At 42.8% G+C, this 21,637-nt stretch overlaps 1 protein-coding gene across 15 annotated transcripts; it reads left to right on the top strand.

The window, feature by feature from the left end:
- Nucleotides 1-383: 383 nt before the first annotated feature.
- On the top strand, nt 384-20,827 carry TPM1 (tropomyosin 1). Of its 15 annotated transcripts, XM_031045924.2 has the most exons (10): nt 396-760; nt 1,352-1,477; nt 1,657-1,782; nt 7,863-7,996; nt 9,867-9,984; nt 10,188-10,258; nt 11,077-11,152; nt 11,670-11,732; nt 11,988-12,057; nt 19,880-20,827. In XM_031045924.2, exons 1-10 carry the CDS (start codon nt 647-649, stop codon nt 19,960-19,962), a joined length of 981 nt encoding a protein of 326 aa, XP_030901784.1. In that variant the 5' UTR covers nt 396-646; the 3' UTR covers nt 19,963-20,827. The 15 variants fall into 15 exon arrangements, with proteins under 15 accessions (XP_005145748.1, XP_005145746.1, XP_030901784.1 ...); XM_005145691.3 differs by lacking the exons at nt 1,657-1,782; nt 19,880-20,827 and adding an exon at nt 13,300-15,076 and having other exon boundaries at nt 384-760; XM_005145689.3 differs by lacking the exon at nt 1,657-1,782 and having other exon boundaries at nt 394-760.
- The last annotated feature ends 810 nt before the right edge of the window (nt 20,828-21,637 follow it).

The following is a 21,637-nucleotide window of genomic DNA, read 5'->3' as shown; positions in this document are numbered from 1 at the left end:
GTCTTACAACGACTTCGTTCCGTCCGTGAATGCAGTTAACCCCTCTCTGCCCCTCCGCTAGCCTGCTTCAAAACAGATCGACTTCCACGGGTGGGAACGTCTCAAGAGCAGGGCTAGGGCCGCCCGGACGCCCCCACTTCTGCCTTTTCTTTTTCTTTTCTCTTTCTTTCACCCTTCTCAGGAGTAGCAGCGAAACATCCCGTCCTGCCGATTTGGAAACGGGAACAAATTGCTCCCCCGCCTCACCGCGCCCATCGCATCCCATATATAGTCAGATCCACGGTCAAATGGCAAGCAGCAGCGAATGGGAGCGCTGAGCCTCCCCCCAAAAAAAAGCAGGGAGAGGGAGTGAGAGAGGGAAAGGGCAGGGACGAAGGGAGGAGGGAGGAGAGAAAAAAAAAGCCCTTTCCAAAAAAGTATTGGATGTCTTGAGGAATGCAGTCGGCCCCCTGGGAAAGTACATATCTGTGAGGCGCTGCCCGCCCGCCCGCACTCCGCCGGCGCCGTCCCGCTCGGATCTCGGAGCAGCCCCGCACCGCCTCGGGGCCGCGCCAGTGTCTCGGACTCCATCAGGGCTGTCCCGCAGCTTCCCAAGTTCTGCTTTCGGGTGTAGTTCGCGCGGGGCGCGCCTTAACCCACCGCCGCCATGGATGCCATCAAGAAGAAGATGCAGATGCTGAAGCTGGACAAGGAGAACGCCTTGGACAGAGCGGAGCAAGCCGAAGCAGACAAGAAGGCAGCAGAGGAGCGAAGCAAGCAGGTCTGCACAGAACGCCGGGGCGCAAGTCTTTCCAGACGACTCCTCTCTCCTGTTTTTTTGGTTGTTTTTTTTTCCCCCCTTTTTTTCCCCGTGTTCCTTGGTGTATGCTGCTTCCCTATCCCCGAACTAGCAGAACTTGACCTAAGGCAGAGCTTCACCCTGGTAGGATTTCTCCCCCGGCTCCAGCAGCCTAGCTGAGAAGCAGACCCCTAGGACAGCCGCATGGCTTGTGCCTTTGTCACAGGCGCAGGGCTGGAGGGGGTTCTTCGAGCCGTGTTAGCAATGGACAGATGTGCTGCCATTTGGCAAAAGACACTTAAAGCTGTGTTCACCCCCTCCAGCACCACCCAGCAGACTTGTCCAGTTGCAGCTGCCCCCCTTCCCAGATGTGTATCCCATTTTCCTGGACTTCTCCAATCCCTCTCTTTTACACCTGGGGCTTTATTTGGGGGAGGGAGCCACATTGGTTGCACACTTCTGGAATATCCTGGAGGAGGAGGGAGGAAGGGAGAGGGATTTAAACTTACTTCCCACTTTTCTAAGCCAAGGGAGAAACATACTTGTGCATTGTATTTCCTCTTGTGCACCTAGTTAGAGGATGACATTGTGCAATTGGAAAAACAATTGCATGTGACGGAGGATGCAAGGGACCAAGTGCTGGAAGAGCTACACAAGTCAGAGGATAGTCTCCTCTCCGCAGAGGAGAAAGCTGCCAAGGTATCGTGCCCTTGCCACAAGCAAAGAGAATCTAACTGTCTCTCCTTTTCTCTTTCTCTGTCTGTCTGTCCTTTTCTGTCTTTTCTGCACTTGCACTTCTCCCTTTGCACGATCACGTTGCCTGCTGCACCTTTTCCTGCCTGCCCTCCCCTCTCTACCACGTTCCACCCGTATCACAGCTGGAGGATGAGCTGTTGGGTCTACAAAAGAAGCTGAAGGGCACTGAGGATGAGCTGGACAAATACTCCGAGTCCCTTAAAGATGCACAGGAAAAGTTGGAACTGGCTGACAAAAAGGCCACAGATGTAAGTTACCCCCATCCCTTTCACCACCCCAGCCCCCCCTGTACAGAAACCACACACTCCTGCACAGGACAGCCAGGACTCCTACCAAACAGTGCTCCAAAGCTTTGCTGAGGGCAGGATCCAGGCCCTTCCTGGGCAGGGAGGTGGGAAACACAGCACTGCCTCCTTGCATGAGGTTTGCACACTATCAGAGGCATTTGGTTGGGTTTCTGCTCACTCAATACGTGCTTTTCATGTGTACTTGCCACTGTAGACATCAAAGTAAAGGGCAGATTGTCCATTCAGGTGATGGGGAAAATGGTTCAGGCTGGAACAACACAATCTGGATAGTGAAGCAGAATCAGACATTTAATAGTAGATCCAGGAGAGGGAGATCCAGAAGAGCAAGGGCTGCTAGTTCTTTCTTCAAGAGAGCTGTTTCTAGGCACTCATATGTTAGACCTGCTGCTAGATATGAGTTTGGCTCACTCACTGGTCCCTTAGATAAAAGATCCTCTCCTACTTTGTTTCCTTTTAACTTGGAAATCGCTGGAACTGTTTCACTTGTCAAAGAAAAGTTAAGTTCAGTCTCATGTGAGAGAAAGTGGTCCAGAAGCTGATACTTGCTAGGCTTGCTGTTCAGAGGACAGGGACCCTGGGAGCAAGGAGATATATATAGCTCAGCACTTTATATGGTAATAATGCAAGAGCTTGTGCGTCTCCCAGGCCTTCATCCCACCCACCTGTCTACCCCTGACATGCATTTAATGTATTGCATGCATGGAACCATGTGAGTTTCTTGTCTCTGCTGTTGAGGTCCAGCTGTCTGGCTGCTGCTGTACAATCCAGTTCCCTCCAAGTAAATCTCAGCTCTGAATTACAGGCTTAGGTGAAAGCACAGTATTTCCAAAGCAATGACCGTCCTTTTCCTGTAACTGAGCTTTGAAAATTAATGTCAAAGCTATAATAAAAAGAGGAGTTGCCACAGATGAAGCAAGTAAAGTATTTCAGGGGGAAGGATGCTTTTAGAAGGGGAAATGTATCAAACCCCAGCTTTGCATGAAAGAGAAGCTGCTTTTATCTTATTTTACTTCTAAAATGAATGAAGGATAAAAAAGTTTAACTTCAGTGTGGCAATTAAGTGGTATAGCTTTGAAAGAGGACTCAAGAACTTAACATAAGCTTGCATAGGAACAGGAGTGAGAGGTTCAGTGTAAAATGTTGATCAGATTGTCTGTCATCGTTTATATGGCTATATAGATGAGAGGCAGCTTCCTAGCAGGACGTTTATTTAACTTGTTCAAAGGAGCCGCATATAGATCCAGGGGAGATATTCCTTATAAGGAAAAGTATGTAGACTATTTGGAAATAGCTCGCCTAAGATGAAGGCAGGAGAAATCCTACTAGAGCCCCTTTTTGAAACGAACGATCTTCCTGACCAATCCCAATGCCATTTTCCTTTGCTGGGAAACAGCATTTGGAAGCGAGCTAAAGGCAACTGTATTTGCAGTTGTCCCTCAGGTGGAGGGTAGGCAAGCGTTTGTCTTGTTTTCATGGAGGTAAACGCTGTATTTAATGGTATGTATGGAATACATCTGATTCTTTAAGGATGTCTTTCTTATTGGCGATGCAGCGTATCTCTAGGGCATTGCAGTTGACCCAATATTTTCCCTACTAGTTTGGATAGTTCCAAGCCTTAGGAAAAAGACAGGAGCGGGGGAGGGAGCACGGGCTCCTGGGGTGAACTCGCCTTACACGGTGGGGGTGAGGAAACCTCACCTCGCCAGAGCCGGGCGCATCCCCTGAGACCTGGAGCCACCTCACCCGGGACACCCGGTGTCCCAGGAGCTGGTGTCACTTCACGGCTCACGCTGGAGCGGTTCAGGGGCGGGGAAAGGCCTGCGCCGCTAGGGGGCGCTTCCGCCCCAGCCCGCCCACTTGGCGGCGGCGGCCGCGCCCGGCGCAGTCCAGTCCCGCCCGGTCCAGCCTGGGCCGGCCCCACGGAGCCCCCTCCTGGCCGGCGCCGGCCTCTCCCGGGGGCTGCCCTCCTCCCTGCCCGCCCCTCCGGTGAGCCGCGCCGCTCCCCTCCCAGCTCCGTGCCCGCAGCCCCGCCCCGCTGTGTGTTGCGGCGCGTTGCGGTGGGAGTTCCGGGGCTGAGGCAGGCGGTGCTGCAGCCGCAGGCCGGGCGAGGCGCGGGTATGGCGGCGATGAGCTCGCTGGAGGCCGTCAGGAGGAAGATCCGGAGCCTGCAGGAGCAGGCAGACGCCGCCGAGGAGCGAGCGGGCCGGCTGCAGCGGGAGGTGGACCAGGAGCGGGCTTTGCGGGAGGAGGTAGGGCCTGCCCGGCTGGGCTTGGGGGCCGCGGCCCTGTGGGTGCGGCTGCCGGGGCGAGGCCGACCCTCGCTGCTTTCTTGTCGTCGGGTCGGGCCGCTCTTCCCTGCACCGCCGCTTCTGACAAAATGGTTACCTGCCGGCGCGGCGGGCGGAGGCCACGGCTCCCGGCGGCAGGCCCGGGCCCGCAGGTGAGGGTGGGTCACTGCGGTGTCCGCCGCAGTGCTGCGCTCTTCGGCCCCGTAACCCGAGCGATGCGGGGGGCACATGAAGCTTGCAATGTGTGTCTTAGACCGCAGTAGGTCTGCTGGTGCCAACAGCAAAACACTGAGCAGGTGTGAGGTTAAACTTAGGTGAGATGTTTGAGATCGGGGCTTTGTGTTAGGTTCTCAGCAAGCTTTAGTGAAACCTGCCCCACTCCCCCCAAATGATAGTTGTCTTCTTACCTCATCCAAAGGGGTTCAATTGTGGGAAGTCAGCACACCAACTGTAAAGAAGTTATATACTTAAGACTGAGCCTGAGATGGCCATGTCCAGGTACTTGCCCACAGAAAACGCCACAATATGGTCCCTTTCAGTGGCCATCTGTATTATGTTTAGCTAGTCAAAACTCCTGGCTAAAATGGGAAAGGAGCAGTAGATAAGGTTCCAGGCAGAGACAAGAGCAGGTATGGTCAGAACAGAAGAAGTGGTTATGGGAGGCAGTTACAACAAAGCATGATAGTGCTGCTGTTGGTCTTGCCCCTGACCTTGGGCAGTTCTACCAGGCATAACTTAATGTTTCCTGAAATAAAATGTACAGTGTTATTTGTGGTATTTTTGGTGTCTTCAGTGGTTGTGTAAAAGTGATGCAAAATATATTTCTTATTCATGTAGTTTATTACAGTAGAGAAAAATAGTGATTATTAGATTTCCTTATAATAAAGGGCTTTCTGCATGTTCTGGACAGCAAGTTTAAATGAAGAGCCTTCTCATTACTTACAGGTGATCTTCCCAAGAAGAGAATTACGTCTTCTTGCACTTGTGTAACTGCAGCATTCTTGCAAATCACTTCACATAGCTCATATTTTTTTCCAGTGAGGGATCATGTCACAGTCATGAACTTGTTTCATAAGGGTTTCTGTCTTAAAAAACTAAAGATCCCTACTCATTGTGTAGTAAAGGACACTGATTTTCCTACTTTCAGTAGCATGTATTGTTCTAAACCATATATTAAGGAATTTCCACTAAAATGGGAAGCTTTGCTGTTACCTTCTGTGTCAGAAGGAGTGTTGCTGGAGAAGTGATTACAGCCTTACAGCCTTCTGGTGAAGTCATCTTGTTAGAGCTCAGCCACATTGCTGTAAGACTTAGGATCCTAACGGTTAATGTTTGTCTCCTCCCTGAAGTTGGTTTATGTGCATGATGTGAAGTTCTGTAGCGCACATTTACACGATATTCAAGGTTTTGTTTGCGGGGTCAGTGCTGGGGTGAGTAGAGGCAGAAAATTGAACTCACAGGCACCTGCAGACCTGTACATCTTCTATAATGTTAGCTGTGTACCAATTTGTGTCTTGTATTGAGTACAGCTGTATTCTTGTGTGCTTGCGGAAGGGGGACTTTGAGAACATAGCAGCAGGCAAACTGAGGTGAATCTGACCCTTCCCTTAGTGTAGTGCCTTACATGTGTAGCATGTGAGCAGCTAGTTGTCCTGTGTTCTTTTTGGGTTTTTTTTTTCATTCTTCCTGTGCAAGGTACGCATACACAAACAATGAAAAAGCTAAAGCTGTGGCCAAAACCTATTCCAGTTTACAGCATTTGATTGTTAAACCAGATTGTTAAACGTTCCAAGGCTCTGATTAGCAGCCTTTGCCTTAAAAAAAGAATCTCTCCTGGTTTGAGTGTATGCATCTCAAGGGGCTTTTGGTAATCCCATTTTCAGAGTGCATTTTTCTTCCTCCTTGTGGAGAACAGAATCTCCCTTACACCAGTAATCATTAACACCTGATGGTAATTTATCCTTGTCATCGCTCATTGTGGAAATATGTGGTGTATAAGTGCTATGGCTAAAACACAGAGCATTGTGTTTGTCTGTTGCCTATGGGAGTGCCCCATAATGTCACTGTTTTTTTTTCCTTTCTAACCAAATAAGGAGAGAAGTCCTGCTCTGCAGGGGAATAACTTGAGCCATATAAGGCTGGTTGGTAAACCCTGACTGTACTGAGAGCAGGAAGTAAAAGTTTGAACTTTAGTCACCCAGTGTTTTCTGAGCATACTGTCTGCTCTTATCATGATGAGGAGTCTTGACATGATAATAATTAACTTGTAACATTACATATTTCCCAAGGGTAACATCTGTGAGAGGTTATTTTATTTCTCAAATGAGGAAGTTCAAATTCTTACTATTTGAAGCCAGAAGTCTGGAAATGCAGGCTTGGGCTACTACTGCTTGATTACATAGCCAAAGATTTTGTATTCATATTAATGTGGGTCTCGAAGGGTCTACATGATCACTGTCGATACTTGTTAATGTTCAAATACATACTTGCTTCCCTGTTGACTATTATGTTAAAGGTTATTGTACTTGTCTGGTGTTTAAGTTAGTTTTACTTGTTTTACCTACAACAAAATTTTAGTTGTGGCCAACTGTATTCAGCTGCCTGTGGTGAGTAAAAGCAACAAAGAACAGTTCTTTACATGTTTAATTAAAGAAAAATACCAAACTGATACTTTTGGTTTCTGGTTTTGATAGAGGATTGTTCCCTCCACCCCTACAGCATAGGAAGTTGAGATATGTACTTCCTTATCTATAGCAAGATGGTTTTCAGCAGTAATTAAAAGTAGCTTACTCTTGAAAGTAATTAACTTTTTCGAATAAAGACCTTATTGTGTATATATATTTAGTGCTTAATAGCCTTTTGAGAAAAATAAGGTTTAATAATGAGGTTATTATGAGAAAGCTGCAACAGAACTTACTTTGCAACTTAAATGTACATTTGAGACGGTTAGAAGTAAAAGTTTGTAATGATAAGAGACAGATGAGTTGCAAGTGTTATGCAGAAGATGAACATGTAATGCAAGAGAGGCAAATTTCAGAAGCTTGAAAATGGCAGTGGGGAAGAAAGATGTTACAAGTGATTGTTGCCTGCACCAGGGCCCTTCTGAGATGTAGCCTTTGCTGGTGCTTTCTCTGTCAGCTCTTGCATAGCTTGCCTGTACACGAACGAACCTGGGGTATTTGGGCATTTCTTTCATGTTCTCTTGCTCTCTCTGTGTTAGCTCTCTCATTGCAAGTATCGATGTAGGTGTATTTTTGCATGTTTATTCTGAGCCCTTCTTATGGAGCTCAAGGAAATACTGCATCAGTTCTTAAAATATGGCAAGAGGTCATAAATAATGGTTTTGGGATAACACAGAATAATCAAATAACTAGTTTGTGTTGATTTGACTGAGAAAAAGGGGGAGGGGGCATGAACTGTTAATGCCTACAAATACAGTAACAGAAAATATTTGGGGAATGATGCCTAATTCTTCCAGTGCACTTCTTTCTGGTACAAACTGAAAACTCCTTAATGTTTTTAGAGGAAGCGTTAATCACTTTTTCCTCTGTTAAAGTAATAGCTTCACAATTCAATGAGGGTGTGTACATCTCTGTATGGGCTTTTTAGTGGATGAAGTCAGAAATTACTGAATACTGCTGTTAAATGGTGCTGGCAAGTATGTGGGATAATCTTTTACGAGAGGTGATGTGTGCCTTATTATGAATTAATTTCTGTTCTTCCTGTGCTTAGGCTGAGAGTGATGTAGCTTCTCTGAACAGACGCATCCAGCTGGTTGAGGAAGAGTTGGATCGGGCTCAGGAACGCTTGGCTACTGCCCTGCAGAAGCTGGAGGAGGCTGAGAAGGCTGCAGATGAGAGTGAAAGGTGGGTGGGGCCACTATTGAATGGATGGTTACCCTCATGATAAAGATGATAATTGCCAGGGTGTGGGTTAGGGAAATAAATTAAACCACTCCTATGTCTCCAAGTATGTGTAATCCATACTTCCCTACATGGACTTTGGTTAAAGCTGTCTGTAGGGATGTCCAAAATGTTGTAGGCTTGAATTCTTTTCCTGTCAAAGTTGTAAAGATTTAAGTGGGGTAGGGCTTTTGATATACCCTGCTACATCCTGGGAAAACTATTTGGCCCGGCCCAGCCCAGACTTCTCTGTTTGGATGATAGCCTCAGGTTGCCCAGGGGGGTTGTGGAGTCTCCTGCGTTGGAGATATTCAAGGCCCGCCTGGGCAAGTTCCTGTGTGATGTACTCTAGGTTACCCTGCTCTTGCAGGGGGGTTGGACTAGATGATCTTTCGAGGTTCTTTCCCACCCTTGGGATTCTGTGATTCTGTGATTGGGATTCTGTGATTCTGTGATTCTGTGATGTGCTGTTGGGCGATTCTTGATTTCATTGTGGGTAGAAAATCTTAGGGGGATAGTAGCAAAGTTCTGGAAGAGGCACACAGTTTTCCCATTGGCAAGATCGGTACATGAAGGTGAGCAAAGGATTAGCATGATAATTTCTTCAGGTTTAGGCTGCGGTTTCCAGAAGTACTTAATGTAAGTTAGCAACTCAACATTTGTGGCTTTGGAAGACCTCTTTTACTTCTACAAATAGTATTTTATATCTGTGATAGTACCTTTTATTGTGAATGAATCCTACGTATTGTAGGACCTGCTTGAGCAAGACTAGAGGAGACCGTGAAGGTGTTCTGTGAGCTAGAGCACCTCTGCTGTTGAGACAGGCTGAGAGAGCTGGGCTTGTTTAATCTGGAGAAGACTCCAGAGAAACCTTAGAGCAGCTTCCAGTGCCTCTAAAGGGGACACAAGAAACCTGGAGAGGGCCTTTTATAATGGCACATACTGACAGGACAAGGGGGAATGGTTTTAAACTGACAGAGGGGAAATTTAGATCAGACGTTGGGAAGAAATTCTTCCCTGTGAGGGTGCTGAGGTGCTGGCACAGGGTGCCCAGAGAAGCTGTGAATGCCCCATCCCTGGCAGTGTTCAAGGCCACGTTAGACACAGGGGCTTGACACAACCTGCTCTAGTGGAAGGTGCCCTGCAGGGGGTTGGAAATGGATGAGCTTTAAGGTCCCTTCTAACCCATATGAGTCTGATTCTCTGTATTCTGCATACGTATTTCTATCTCATGAACAGTACAGCCTATTAAAAAGCTAAAGTGCCTGAGTCTCTGCATTGTGAAATAGTTAAGAGCATTGGGGACAAATGTGCATGGAAGGGGCAATAAGCAATGTTTTCTGTTGTGAAGGGGTTAAACTTTTCTTATGCATAGCACAGAGAGGTTCAGTGCTCTAGGCCTCTGACAAGGCAAAACTCACAGGAATCCATTTGGTGTATAAACATAATGCCTGTCAGTCCTGCAGGGGTTGTAACATGCTGTTTCATGGTGAGTGTAAAAGCACAGGTGTCTTTAGTCATCTTATTAGGTCTTTAGAAGCCAGACCCTTTGTTTACCATTCTATAAGATCAGTTTTCCTTTAGTTTAAAATGAGAAAGGGTAATGCAGGTGAACTGTGGTAAGAGCAAAAAAAATTTAATTTTCTGTCTTTTGAAGACATGTTTCTCTCCTTTGAACTTCTGTAGTGTGATGCATAGAACTGTATCTTATAGTCAAAGGCATTGAATGTCTGATATGCTTCATTCACCTGTAAGTCACACTCCATTCATAGTAGAGCTGGAGATAAACTAGCAAGTCTTGAACTTTGTATTTCCTATTTGTCATGTCTTTCAGAGGAATGAAGGTCATTGAAAATAGAGCCCAAAAGGATGAAGAGAAGATGGAAATCCAAGAGATCCAGCTTAAGGAGGCTAAGCACATTGCTGAAGAGGCTGACCGCAAGTATGAAGAGGTCAGTTCTTGAGTGCAGGTCATCTGTTTCTGAAGCACTTTAATCTGTGCCTGTAATTCTCCTCCTTCCCCTCCCCGGCTTTCCCTTGCCTGTTGACGAAAAAATGGGAAGACACCCAACTCCCTGCTTTGTAGGTGTAGAAACTGGTGAGGTGTGCTTGCAGCAATGTGATATCCCTGACTGTCATTTGCCTTTTCCTGTAGGTGGCTCGTAAGCTTGTGATCATTGAGAGTGACCTGGAGCGGGCTGAGGAGCGTGCTGAGCTGTCAGAAAGGTAAGTGCTGAACTGCCCCAAGATGTGTGTGAGGTGCTACAAGACAACTGTAACAGCATGAAACAGTGGCAGTTCACCGTTTGTTCAGCTCAAAGCTATGTTTTGCTCATTTACTCTACTGGTCGAAATAAATTGTCAATGCCAAAGTAAATGTGTTCATACCTGTGTGTGCGCGTGTGTTTTGTCACTGCATGCTGTACCTGCACACTGATTTTGTGAATGGCTTTTGTGCATTTCATGTGTTCACTAACAGCCAAGTCCGACAGCTGGAAGAACAGTTAAGAATAATGGATCAAACCTTGAAAGCATTAATGGCTGCAGAGGATAAGGTACTGATACTAATGAACAGTTTCTAGGTTTAACTGCACCCCAAGGTCTTTCAGCTTCCATAGCCAATTAGCTCACTCAGTAGTAACAAATTAGTCCTCGCTACGCTCTTTACTTTCCTTGCACTTTGCTTTGGTGGTTTTCTTTGGTCTCTTTTTTGTTTATTTATTCATTTTTACCTTTAAAACTGATCTCTTATGCAGCCAAAAAGAAGCTGAACTGTCTCACGTGTAAAGGCTGTGTAAATGTTTCTGTGTAAGCCAAATGCTATAGATAATTGTCTGGTTGTTGTCTTAACGTACATTTGAAATGGAATTTGGCATCGCAAAGAGTTGCTTTCAGTCTGATGGATTCAGCTGCTTTTTGAGGCCGTTCTTTTGCTCTTTAATTGTTTTCATTTTTCTCTATCTTTTCCCCCTGTTTTCTCCTGTTTCTTTTGCTTGACTGAATCTTCCATCCACCCCTTTCCTGCCCTCCTTCCGAAATAACAGCAAATGTGCTGAGCTTGAAGAGGAGTTGAAAACTGTGACCAACAACCTGAAGTCGCTGGAGGCTCAGGCTGAGAAGGTAGGCTAGAGACTTATGTGAGAATGTGTCCCTTACACTGTCATCTGGATTGGCCAGAGGGTTTTTCTTTATATGCTGATCACTTGGCAGCATTTAAGCAAGGCCGTTGTCAAGTATTTGGATTTAGTGGAACCTAGCATTCCTGCTGGTTCAAATAGGTCAGTATATTTGACCACATCTTCTGTTAAGTAGTCTGACAGGATTAAATATTACTTATGGAATGTCCCTTAAAATGGCACTTCTGTGCTAACATTAAATTTCTCCAAATGCCACTCCTCTTTAAAACTGTAGTACAAATTTCTACTCAAGAGTTTCCATCCTATAGCACTGGAAAATAACTCAAATGAAGTTTATAAGCTGTGTATTATCATAGTCTGGTAAGTGGAATTAATTTAGTTATTCCCATATTCATTTCCTGTATACAGTTGGTCTATACAAGAAAGTCTTGAAAGTGGCATTTTGTGGTTTATATATAGAATACTTTGTCTAAAATCAGTGTTTCTCTTTCTAATTACAGTACTCACAGAAAGAAGACAAATATGAGGAGGAGATTAAAGTCCTGACTGACAAACTGAAGGAGGTAAAATTAGAGCTGTTCTTTATAACAGATCTTCCAATGTAACTTTGATTCTTTTAATATAAAAATTACTTTGATGCTTTAAGGATGAACATGTAATTTAGAGACAGTTTAATATTTAATTTCACCTAAAGATTAGTATCACCTTATTATTTGCCTCCTTTCATTGCACTTCTTTCCTCATTTGAATTGTTGCTCCTCTATTCATAATTGCTGTGTGTAAAAGACTAAAGTAGTCCTTATTTGTCTTGACTTCAGGCTGAGACCCGTGCTGAATTTGCTGAGAGGTCAGTAACCAAGCTGGAGAAGAGCATTGATGATCTAGAAGGTATGGAGTCTTTGGTTTTTCTCACTTATTAGAGAAATAGAGATCTCTTATTCTTCTTTTGGTTTTGTTTTGTTGGGTTTATTCAGTACCCAACTCATTTAACTTGTCTTGCTTATATAAATGAGTCTACCTAAAGAGTAAAATAGGCAAAATGGTTCTGACTGAAATGTATTGATCAGTCATATGCTTCAGGTGAAGTGTTTTGCTCTTGCCTGTTCCTTTTTCTCTCATGTTCTCAAGACTCCTTTAATTTTTTTGTTTTATAGTCTTCTACTTGGAGGTATATAAATGTATAGGGTAAATGAGAAGATGATAAGTATTGTTATTATCTTACTAAAAAGTTGATGAAGAGCTGAGTTATGTTTGTAACGATTGGGAATGTGGTAAGCTAACCTAATTTATTACTGTGATAAGTTGTGGGTCAGGGCAGGCATTTTGTGACATAGACCCATTGCTGGTTTTCAGTAAAACTAATAGGCTGTATACATAATCAGAAGGACAAGTTATTTAACTTCAGAGAGGTTTAGGGTTTTGATAAATCTTTCAGAACTGCAATAGAACAGCAGAATGTGCTTCATAATTGAAAGTTATGTGGAGTTTACTATTTAGATGCATCACACTAAGTCTGGTATTTTAAGAAGCTTGATTGCTTGACGTGGCAGGCTGACTTCTACATAAAGGATATGAAATATCTAGGTAGCTACTGAAAAATAATGATCGGTGACTCAGGAAGGAGGCAAGGGAAGAAATCTTACGTCTTCAGAAGGAACAGAAATTGCTGTAAGAAACTGAGATTATGACATGTTACAAACCAGAGTGGTTTATAAAAACCTAACAAACATGGTGGAAAATAAATGGTAGTGTCCTTTTCAGGGCCCGTTTTTTATCTTTTCTCCTAAGCTCCTGTGTGCCCTTCTGATGTGTGTTAAAACAAAAATCCAGGGCAGTAAAACATGGATTTTGCTCCCCTTGTAAGCTTTCTTGCCTTGGTTTTCTCTATATCACAGGTTGCCCCACTGGCAGTGCAGTTAATGAACTTGTCACATAAAACTATACAGTAGTGATTTCTTTATTGTTCTCTAATGCTGATTTTTGTTTTGTCTGTCGCAACATCTCTTTCTGTTTGCTCTTCCCCTTCCCTACGGCCTCTGGATGGTATCCCATGCCACTACCTCCACCTTCCATCCTGTGATCACGCTACCTTTCCTTGCACACCTCTGCCTTCCCCTGGGGAAATGTTAGATGAGCTATATGCTCAGAAACTGAAGTACAAAGCCATCAGTGAGGAGCTGGACCACGCTCTCAACGATATGACTTCCATGTAAATGTCTTCCCAGCTTGTGCCTGCACCTGCTTCCCTGCCCTCATTGATTGTGCAGTTCCAGCCTTGTGAAATTTTACTCCCTGTGTAGTGGGAGATGCATTCTTTTAATGAGACTAGGTGTACAAAATACCATGAACAATATCTTTACCGTGGCAGAGTGTGGGTGAGTTTTGTGCAGAGCCTGGTAAATACTCATGGTGATTTTGTAAGCTGCCTAATAAGCTTGTGGTGTTTACTCTTTCATTCCATATCTGCAATCTTTGTGTCTTGTAGTTGCCCTTTGTTTGTAGCTCTGCATTTATCCTTTCAGTTCACCTCTGTTCAAGCACTGCCTCCCAGGCCCATCGCATTCAGTTTACCAAAGAAAACTGCCTCTGTACTTGTTGCATTCAGAGTGTGTTTTTCTGAAGTCACAGTTTTTTTCTGGCAAAGTTCCTACACAAGTTTCAAAGAAGTTTAGATGTAGCTGTATCAGTGTATCAGCTGTATCAGTGACAGTGGAAAGGGTTTATCTAGATTTCCTTAACTGCTCTGAAAATTTCAGCTGTTATCACTAAATTCCAAGTGTAGAAATTGATTTAAAGCACTTTTGTCATTTAAACCATATCAAAGTGACTTTTGAATTGTAGGTTGCTTCTACATGTAGCAGTAGGTGTATTTTGCATATACTGAAAATGTGGTATCAACTTCAGTCATAAGGAGAAAATAAAGAGCATATTAAGTAGCAGCAAAACAGTTGTAAGGTGCAACTGGTCTGTGCAGCGTTTGATACAAACTGACTCTCCTTCCATCAGCCAAAAGCTCTGAACAGAGGTCAGCTATGCTAAGTTCACCTTCCCATGCTCATACCTTCTACTTGCATGAACCCTGTAGGGTTGACATGGGAAAGAGGAAGAGTTGTGGCTCTCAGGTGCTTGTGAGGGGCAATGTTTAGTCCCAGCATTACTTTTGGAAGCCAGCATGTTTTCAGCAAGGCATAAGCTTTGCTTAGAACTTGAAATGTGTTTTGCATGCACCCATATTTTAGATGCTTTTTCTTTTGCTTTTTTCATCCCTGTATCCATTCATTACTTCCCTCCTTCTCTCTCCCAACTTGTTAGTAGGGCTCTAACATTGTATCTTTTGTTTGCTTTTATTTATTTTTAGTTGTTTTTTAAATCCCTCTTCCTCTCCCCAAAATATGCTTTTGCTCAGTGGCTTCTCAAGCAAATGGATTTCTTTCTTCCTCCTCTGTGTACAGAGATTACAGTATTTATTCAATTTGGGATCTTTCTAAATGGAAAACAGACTTTAAAATGTACTCTACTGGTACATGAGGATGTGGGTGTAGCATTCCAGTCCCAGCATGGTGTGGTGTTTCCCTAGTAGTCATCTTGGCATGCTAGGCTCTGCTGTGCTGTTACTGCTTTTTTGGAAGTCTTTACTGCACTTTTTTTATTTCCTACCTTATTTCACTTTTTATTTTCATGCAGATAATTTTCTTTGCTTCACTTCTGCAAAGACATCTTCATCGGGTTGGATAAAACATCTTTCCAAGCTTTGGATGTTTCATGGGTTCATTGTCCTGTCTTCTAGCTTAGTTGACTCTTATTTCTCTAGCACCTGTCTCAGAACATGCTCTGTTTGTGCTCTGCTGTACAGAAACTCTACATCTCTCAATGTAAAATAAACATCCCAGCTGTATTCCCTTTGCTATTCCCTTGCCTTTTATTTATTTAAATAACTGTTTCAGTTATTAATAAAAATTTGCGCTTTTTTGCCATTAGGGTTTAAATTTTTTTTGGTGTTCCCGTTTTCTTTCTGCAAACACTTTTGCCTGGATATTGACAGTGTAAAGCCAGTGCTAGTAGTCTATGGGATGCGAATTTGAGGAATTTGGAGGTCAGAACTCACCAGTTATGTTCTCAGTCTTTTTCAAAATCTGATGTAGATAAAGCAACAAATAACGTAATGGGAATTTTCTCAGCTGTTATTATTAGGCCAAAATCTGCATGGACACTACTCCCTTGGGGTCACTTGGTCATGGGAGTGTGGCTGGAGAGCAGTTATGTCTTTGGCACCAGTTTTTTCACTTCAATATCTGAAATTTTTCTCCTAGCTTGATGCTGAAGACTTCCTGTCTTTATATAAATGTGTGAGATAACTTAAATGTTTGAGACACATTTAAAGGAGCAATATAAAAAACCTGTATTTTTTTTTACCCCAAAATAGTCCTTTCAGTGTCCTGCAAGAAAATTTTACCCTCTTTCACACCTGTTACTCAGCAAAGACATTTCTTGCTAACTTCTTTTGTTTCTTTTTTACTTTCCTTGAGTGGCATGAGACTTCAGCCATTGTTGGAAGTTCAGCAGGGAGATTTCGATGTTTTTCCACTCTCATGTTTAGTTCTGTGAGTTTGAATTGCAGGCTCAGGAGAAATGTTTCGGAACCAGAGCAGGAAAACCCTCATCATTAATAATGGAATAATTCTGCTGCAAAATGAAACACACGGATTTGTTTGAAAGCCTAAACATTGGCTCTGAGCTGATTGATGGTCCCTAGTTAAAGATGCGGCATTAGCTGCGGACACCTTGCTTTTTTTTGTACTGTTATTTGCAAGTATAGAGTTAATTGTGCTGTTTTAATTTAATTTTCATTACAATGAGAGAAGTTATTTTCCAATTCATGTGGAAGCGAATCAGTTTAAACCGGATTGATTTCTGATCGTGCCTGTCACTGTATATATTGCTCAAGTTCTGAAGTCACCACAGCTAAATAAAGTCATCATAGTGTAGCTGACTTTTAGTTCTTAGCTTGTAGAATAATGTGAATGTGTCTTTCTCTTAAACCTCAGGATTATTCAGCAGCGCAGTTTAGGCTAGATTAACTCCCCTCCAAGTAAGGCTTGCAAATGGGTGCTACTCCCACCATTCTGGTTAACTTTGTCTCATCCCAGGTTTTGATGCCATGATAAATGTCCTTATTTTCTTGGTTGTGGAGAGAAGCCCAACTACAGGATATTTATCTGCAGTTATAGCTAGTCTGGATAATAAGGTTCAATAACTTAATAGTCATTAATTGAGATGCAGTAAGTGGGTGTGTAAACCATGTGTGCTGCAACTGAAAAGTAAAATGTCTGATGTAAAGGTTAACCAGATAGAATGGGATGAGCGTTTGTAAAATGGCTGAAGCTAACACAAGTGTAGCTTCACAAGTGTAAGGGTCAGCTGTCACTTGTCAGCTGAGCCAGAGTAACCTATGCTACAGCAACTCAAACCCCTCAATCTATTGTGTGTTTTGGTTTATTGTATTGGCAGTACATGGCAATATCATTGTTTCTTAAGAGAAGTACAAAAGGCAAAATCCAGTGTAGGAACCAGGTAATTTTTAACACAGTAATTTAGAACATCAGTATTTAAATCTTTTCCTTCAAACACACATCAGCTGTCTGCACTCTAGGGTGATGCATTGCTGGACAGAGTACTGGAAAAGGGCAGTGTAGTGCAGATACCCAGGTAGCTGCATACAGAATTCCTAGCTGGCCCTGCTGCACTCACCTTTACTCCACTGTTGGGGTATTTCAGTGCTTTTGTCACTGTTAGACCTGACCTGTGCATTCTGCTGTACATCCCACAAGGTCTGGCCATGTGTGGCTAGTCATGTGCATGAGGCTTAGTGACAGAAGCACAAGGCTGGCCCTGATGTCTCGTTTGCCTGGGTGCTCTACTTTGCTGAGCTGAGCCTCACTGGGCCTGCACCAGAGCTTGAACTCCCTGCTTGGCCTAAGGTGGCTGTTGACAGAGTCAGCCCTTGGCTCTACCTCTGTGGTAAAGCACAAGCCAGGCATCCTGCCTGTGGGCACGCAAGGGCTGACTGTACACTTGGTAATGCTTTCCATGATTTTCATCTTGTACATGGAGAAATACTGTAAGTCTCTGGCCCAGAGAGTTTTCTGTAATGAAGGTAAGCATCAAGTTCTTAGTTCAAATTATGTTGTCATGTTTGAATAACAGCTAAATGCACTTTGCCAAAGTGAAATTTTAATTACTCCGAGGTTTTGATATTATTTCCACATATATATGCCATTGTCTTGGTAAGAGAGACAAGACCTGCTTGTTACCAATTCAGCATCAGAGCTCTGAATTGTGCCCTGGTTTTACTGATCTGGCTGTTGGCATTTGGGCTGGGGAGGAGTTGCCACTCACTGCACAAGTATGACCTACAGACCAGCTCACTGCACAGCTTTACTGTGTCCAGAGCCTCCAGGGGAAGAGGATTTCAGTGGAAGAGGTTCTAGGAAGCTTGTGGAAAAGAATCAGAAACAGTAATTTCCTGTAGGGGAGCGAGCTGGAATCATGAGGTCAGGAGTGCAGTTTGAATCTAGACCCTTGAGAAGAAAACAGGCAGTTTGAGAAAGCAAGACAGCCATAAAGCATCATGGAATGTTCTTTCACCCTGCAGATCAACTCTCACTAAATGCACTGTCACAACATAGCTGTGGTTGTTCTCTTTGAATGTGAACTGTCCTCTCCGTTTGCTGTATTTGAGCAATACAGGTTTTCATACTTCCATTTCATTTTCACTGAATGTCTGGGTTTGTTTTCTTACAAAGTACAACTGGACAGTTTAAAGGTATCAAAGTGTGTTGATACAAATAACAGAAGCATGCCTCCATACTAAAAGTGTCATTTCAGCTGTCAAGTTCCTCAGGGAAGGGCAGGAGCTGAGTCAGACCTAGTGGTAGGTGGCTACTAGCATCTCTCCTGCTGTTTACTTGCCCTGGTTGTGATACAGTTGTTTTCCCTTCACTGACAGATGAGGTTCTCCCTCATCTCAATAGGTCTTAAATAGTTAACAAAGAAGAATGGTACTCAGAAAACAAATCTTCCACACACCGTACATAAAAGATTAAAGCAGGACTTGGTTCTTCTAGGAATTCTTCTATTTGTATTCACATTCGCCTGTCTCACTGCTGTTCCCAACAACAGGAGTCTTAGACAGTTCTTCATAGCTTATAATAGCTGTTCATTGGAGTAGCTCCTTAATTTCTAGAGTTCTAGAAACAAAGGTAAAATGTTTCTCTGTGTGTTACTGAACTGTCTGTGGTGTGACCAGTTTCTTTATTAACTCTTATTTAACTGTTTTCTCTGTCTAATCTGTCTTCATTCTGCCTCTTTTTTCCCTTCTAACCTGCTTGCTGCCTGTACAGACCAACTCTACCAGCAACTTGAGCAAAACAGTCGCCTAACTAATGAACTAAAGCTGGCATTGAATGAGGATTAAACTTTAGTGTGACTATATTGTTAACTTGTTTTAAAACTGCTTGTTCCAAATTTCCTTAAGAATGAATCACTTAAGAATGAAATATAGAAATAAGCAAGAAATGTGGAAGTTGATTTTTTTACAGGCTATTGATTCTATGGTAAATTAATGGATGAAATTCTGAGTTTCTTTTGGAAACATATGAAAATGCTTCTTCTGGATGAGGCTTTTCATTATCTGTATGCACACCTATGTGGAGGAGCAGTAAGCTCTTTGGATGTGTAATAGCTTCTTTCCACTTCATTAAACAGCTACAGTATTCAGCTAACAGTATCCAAAAAGTAACAGCCTTCCATGTGGAGGGGCACTCAGTTTACCTGACACCATGAATTGGCCTTAAGATTTTCACTAGAACATGGATGAAAGAAAAATGTTCACCATGATTCACATTTCCCTAGTTCAGAAGAACATAAAGGGTACTTATGGCTGGTTTGCTATCTGAAGACTTTAATGCAGTAATTTTGCATTATTATGAATTGGGCTTGTGTTGACTTAAAAAAACAAACAAAACCACCCAAACAAATAACAACAAAAACCCCTAGGAATGGGAGCTCCATCTGCAAATCCTTGGTCAGTTTGAAGGTATGCTTGCGTTAGTCTGAGGCTACTATTACTGGATTATGGTAGGATGCATCTCTAGAACATTGTGCTCATTTATTGTATCAGTGTGTTAAATGACCTATAAAAAGTGTGCATGCAACATAAAGCTACTAACTTGGATTTGGGTTATTTTCTAGAATAAATGATTTCTTAATGTCACCACTGAAATTAGAAGAGATTAGTTTTAATTTTGTCTGTTCTTTGCAAACTCTGAAGTACATGAAGCTTTAAGCATGGATCTGCAAAGAATTTAATTCTTATTGCCCTGCTTAAAAAGGGGGGAAAAAGGGATTCTTCATCCCACATTCCTATGAGCAAACAACTTCCAGAACATGCAAGAATTGTGTCTCTGTTGGCAGTGCATTTTCTTAACAAATGCAGCTGTGAACAGTTCTAAACTTGCATTACTTGCTCTTTGTTTTATTAATTTGGAATTCTCTAGTGATGTTGTCTGGGGACATGGGTATTCATGAGCATGCACATTTCTTGCCTTTCTAAACCCTCCAGTAGAGATGAGGATTGCATGCCTTCGTGTTCTGAGAACCAGTGCCTCCAAAGAACTGCTATTCATGTTTTGATTTTCTAATTCCACAACAGAGAAAGTGGCGCATGCCAAAGAAGAAAACCTTAGTATGCATCAGATGCTGGATCAAACTTTACTGGAGTTAAACAACATGTGAAAACCTTCTTAGCAGCAACCACATGATTTGTTTATTATTTTTACACCTGCTTGCCGTGAACCCCCATAAATATGTCTTTTTTGTTTGTTTTTTCACCACAGTCACAAGAACATCTGCTAAATTATTAGGCAGGGGTCAGGGAAACACCAAAATGGGCAAGCCAGATGCGGGTTAAACTATACTACATTATGGTTTAAGTGTGCCATTTCCCAACCAAAATGTTACCTACACTTTGTAGAGAGTTCAGCAACTCAGTCTGCTTAGTCTTTTGAAGGATCCTGGCTGTGGCAGAAAGTGTCCCTCCTCAAGTGCCAACTACAGTTTATGACAAGAAGAATGACATATGTTCAAGAGAGATCAGGTGCAAATGGTGCTATTTTGAACAAAAGGTTCTTCTGAAGCCTTTTGTTTGATATCAGACAAGTCAGGAGTTGTCCAGCACAGTAATTTATTTTTGTCAGAATTCTGTTGATCTGTGAGGATTTGGACTTTCTGTGCCTTCTGATTCAATAACACAAAGGTATGTAAGCAACAGAAACAAGTGAAGGCTTCCAGAGTTCTTATATTGTCTTCTTGCAACTCAATACAGAAGTGTAGGTCAGCATTTCACCTTGAGTATTCATGCAATTGTATTTTTCATGTTGAAATGAAAGATTCAATAAATTCAGGGGAAACCATAAATTTGGAAAAGATTGTTTCAAAAATGTATTTTATTTGTGTGTATTTTGGGGAGGGGGAGGACTTTATAAACCGATATTCGCCTCACTTTTTTCACACTTTCTTTGAGCAGTTTTAAAAGTATACCTGTATGTAAACATTGTATAATGATATGGAATAAAATGCACATTTTAGGACATTTTTTAAATTTTGCTCTCCTGTGATTTGTTTCTCACCACATTCACTTCCTGTGTATCTCCGTGTCAAACAGGCATGTGTGCCATCTGTCTCCATGGGGTGTGCTGTTAACACATGGGCTTTCAGGCTCTTTTGTGTTGTTAGGCTAATGTATAAAAATACAATGAAATTAAGTAGTTTGGACTGATGTGGATCTGCAGCTCCTATGAGGAGCCCTTTGAGGACCATATTGCAGGAATTTGTCCCTGTCCCAGATGGGTGCAGAATTTAACTGTTCCCAAACAAATGACAAGAGCTTGCCAAACCTGATCAAAACTCTTCTGTAAGATCATTGCAGAACTCACATAGACTTCTGTAGGAAATGAGCCCTAAAGACTGTGCTCTTGGAAACACTACCATGTATTTGTGTATCTTACCTGTTAATGTGTTAATTTACTTTGATACAGTGACAAACCTTCCAAAATGATGAATCAAGTTCACAAGAGATCCTTTCACCCAGTGCTGTTTGCTAATTTCTACATGTGTAGGTATCTTTATTTGAATTACAAGCTCTGTCAATGAGCACTTCAGAATTTGAAGAATAATTCTTATTCCTTCTTTTTCTATAGTACATTGCTGAAAGTTAATGCTGTCACCCCTTCTAGCAGCAAGGAGTTCAGTAGGAGACAGGCATAGATAACCTTCCAGATCATCAAAGAATCTCCTTAGCAAGCAACTGACTTTCAGGCAACTTAGCAAGCAAGCCAAGAGACTTTCTCAGCAGCTGGTGTAGTGGCCATAGGGTAAAGTAATACATAATAATTTCATGTTAAATGGGAGT

The sequence above is a fragment of the Melopsittacus undulatus genome, chromosome 9, assembly GCF_012275295.1.
Source record: "Melopsittacus undulatus isolate bMelUnd1 chromosome 9, bMelUnd1.mat.Z, whole genome shotgun sequence".
Lineage (NCBI taxonomy): Eukaryota > Metazoa > Chordata > Aves > Psittaciformes > Psittaculidae > Melopsittacus > Melopsittacus undulatus.
The sequence above is the reverse complement of the archived record's forward strand: the minus strand, read 5'-3'. Positions and strand labels throughout refer to the sequence as shown.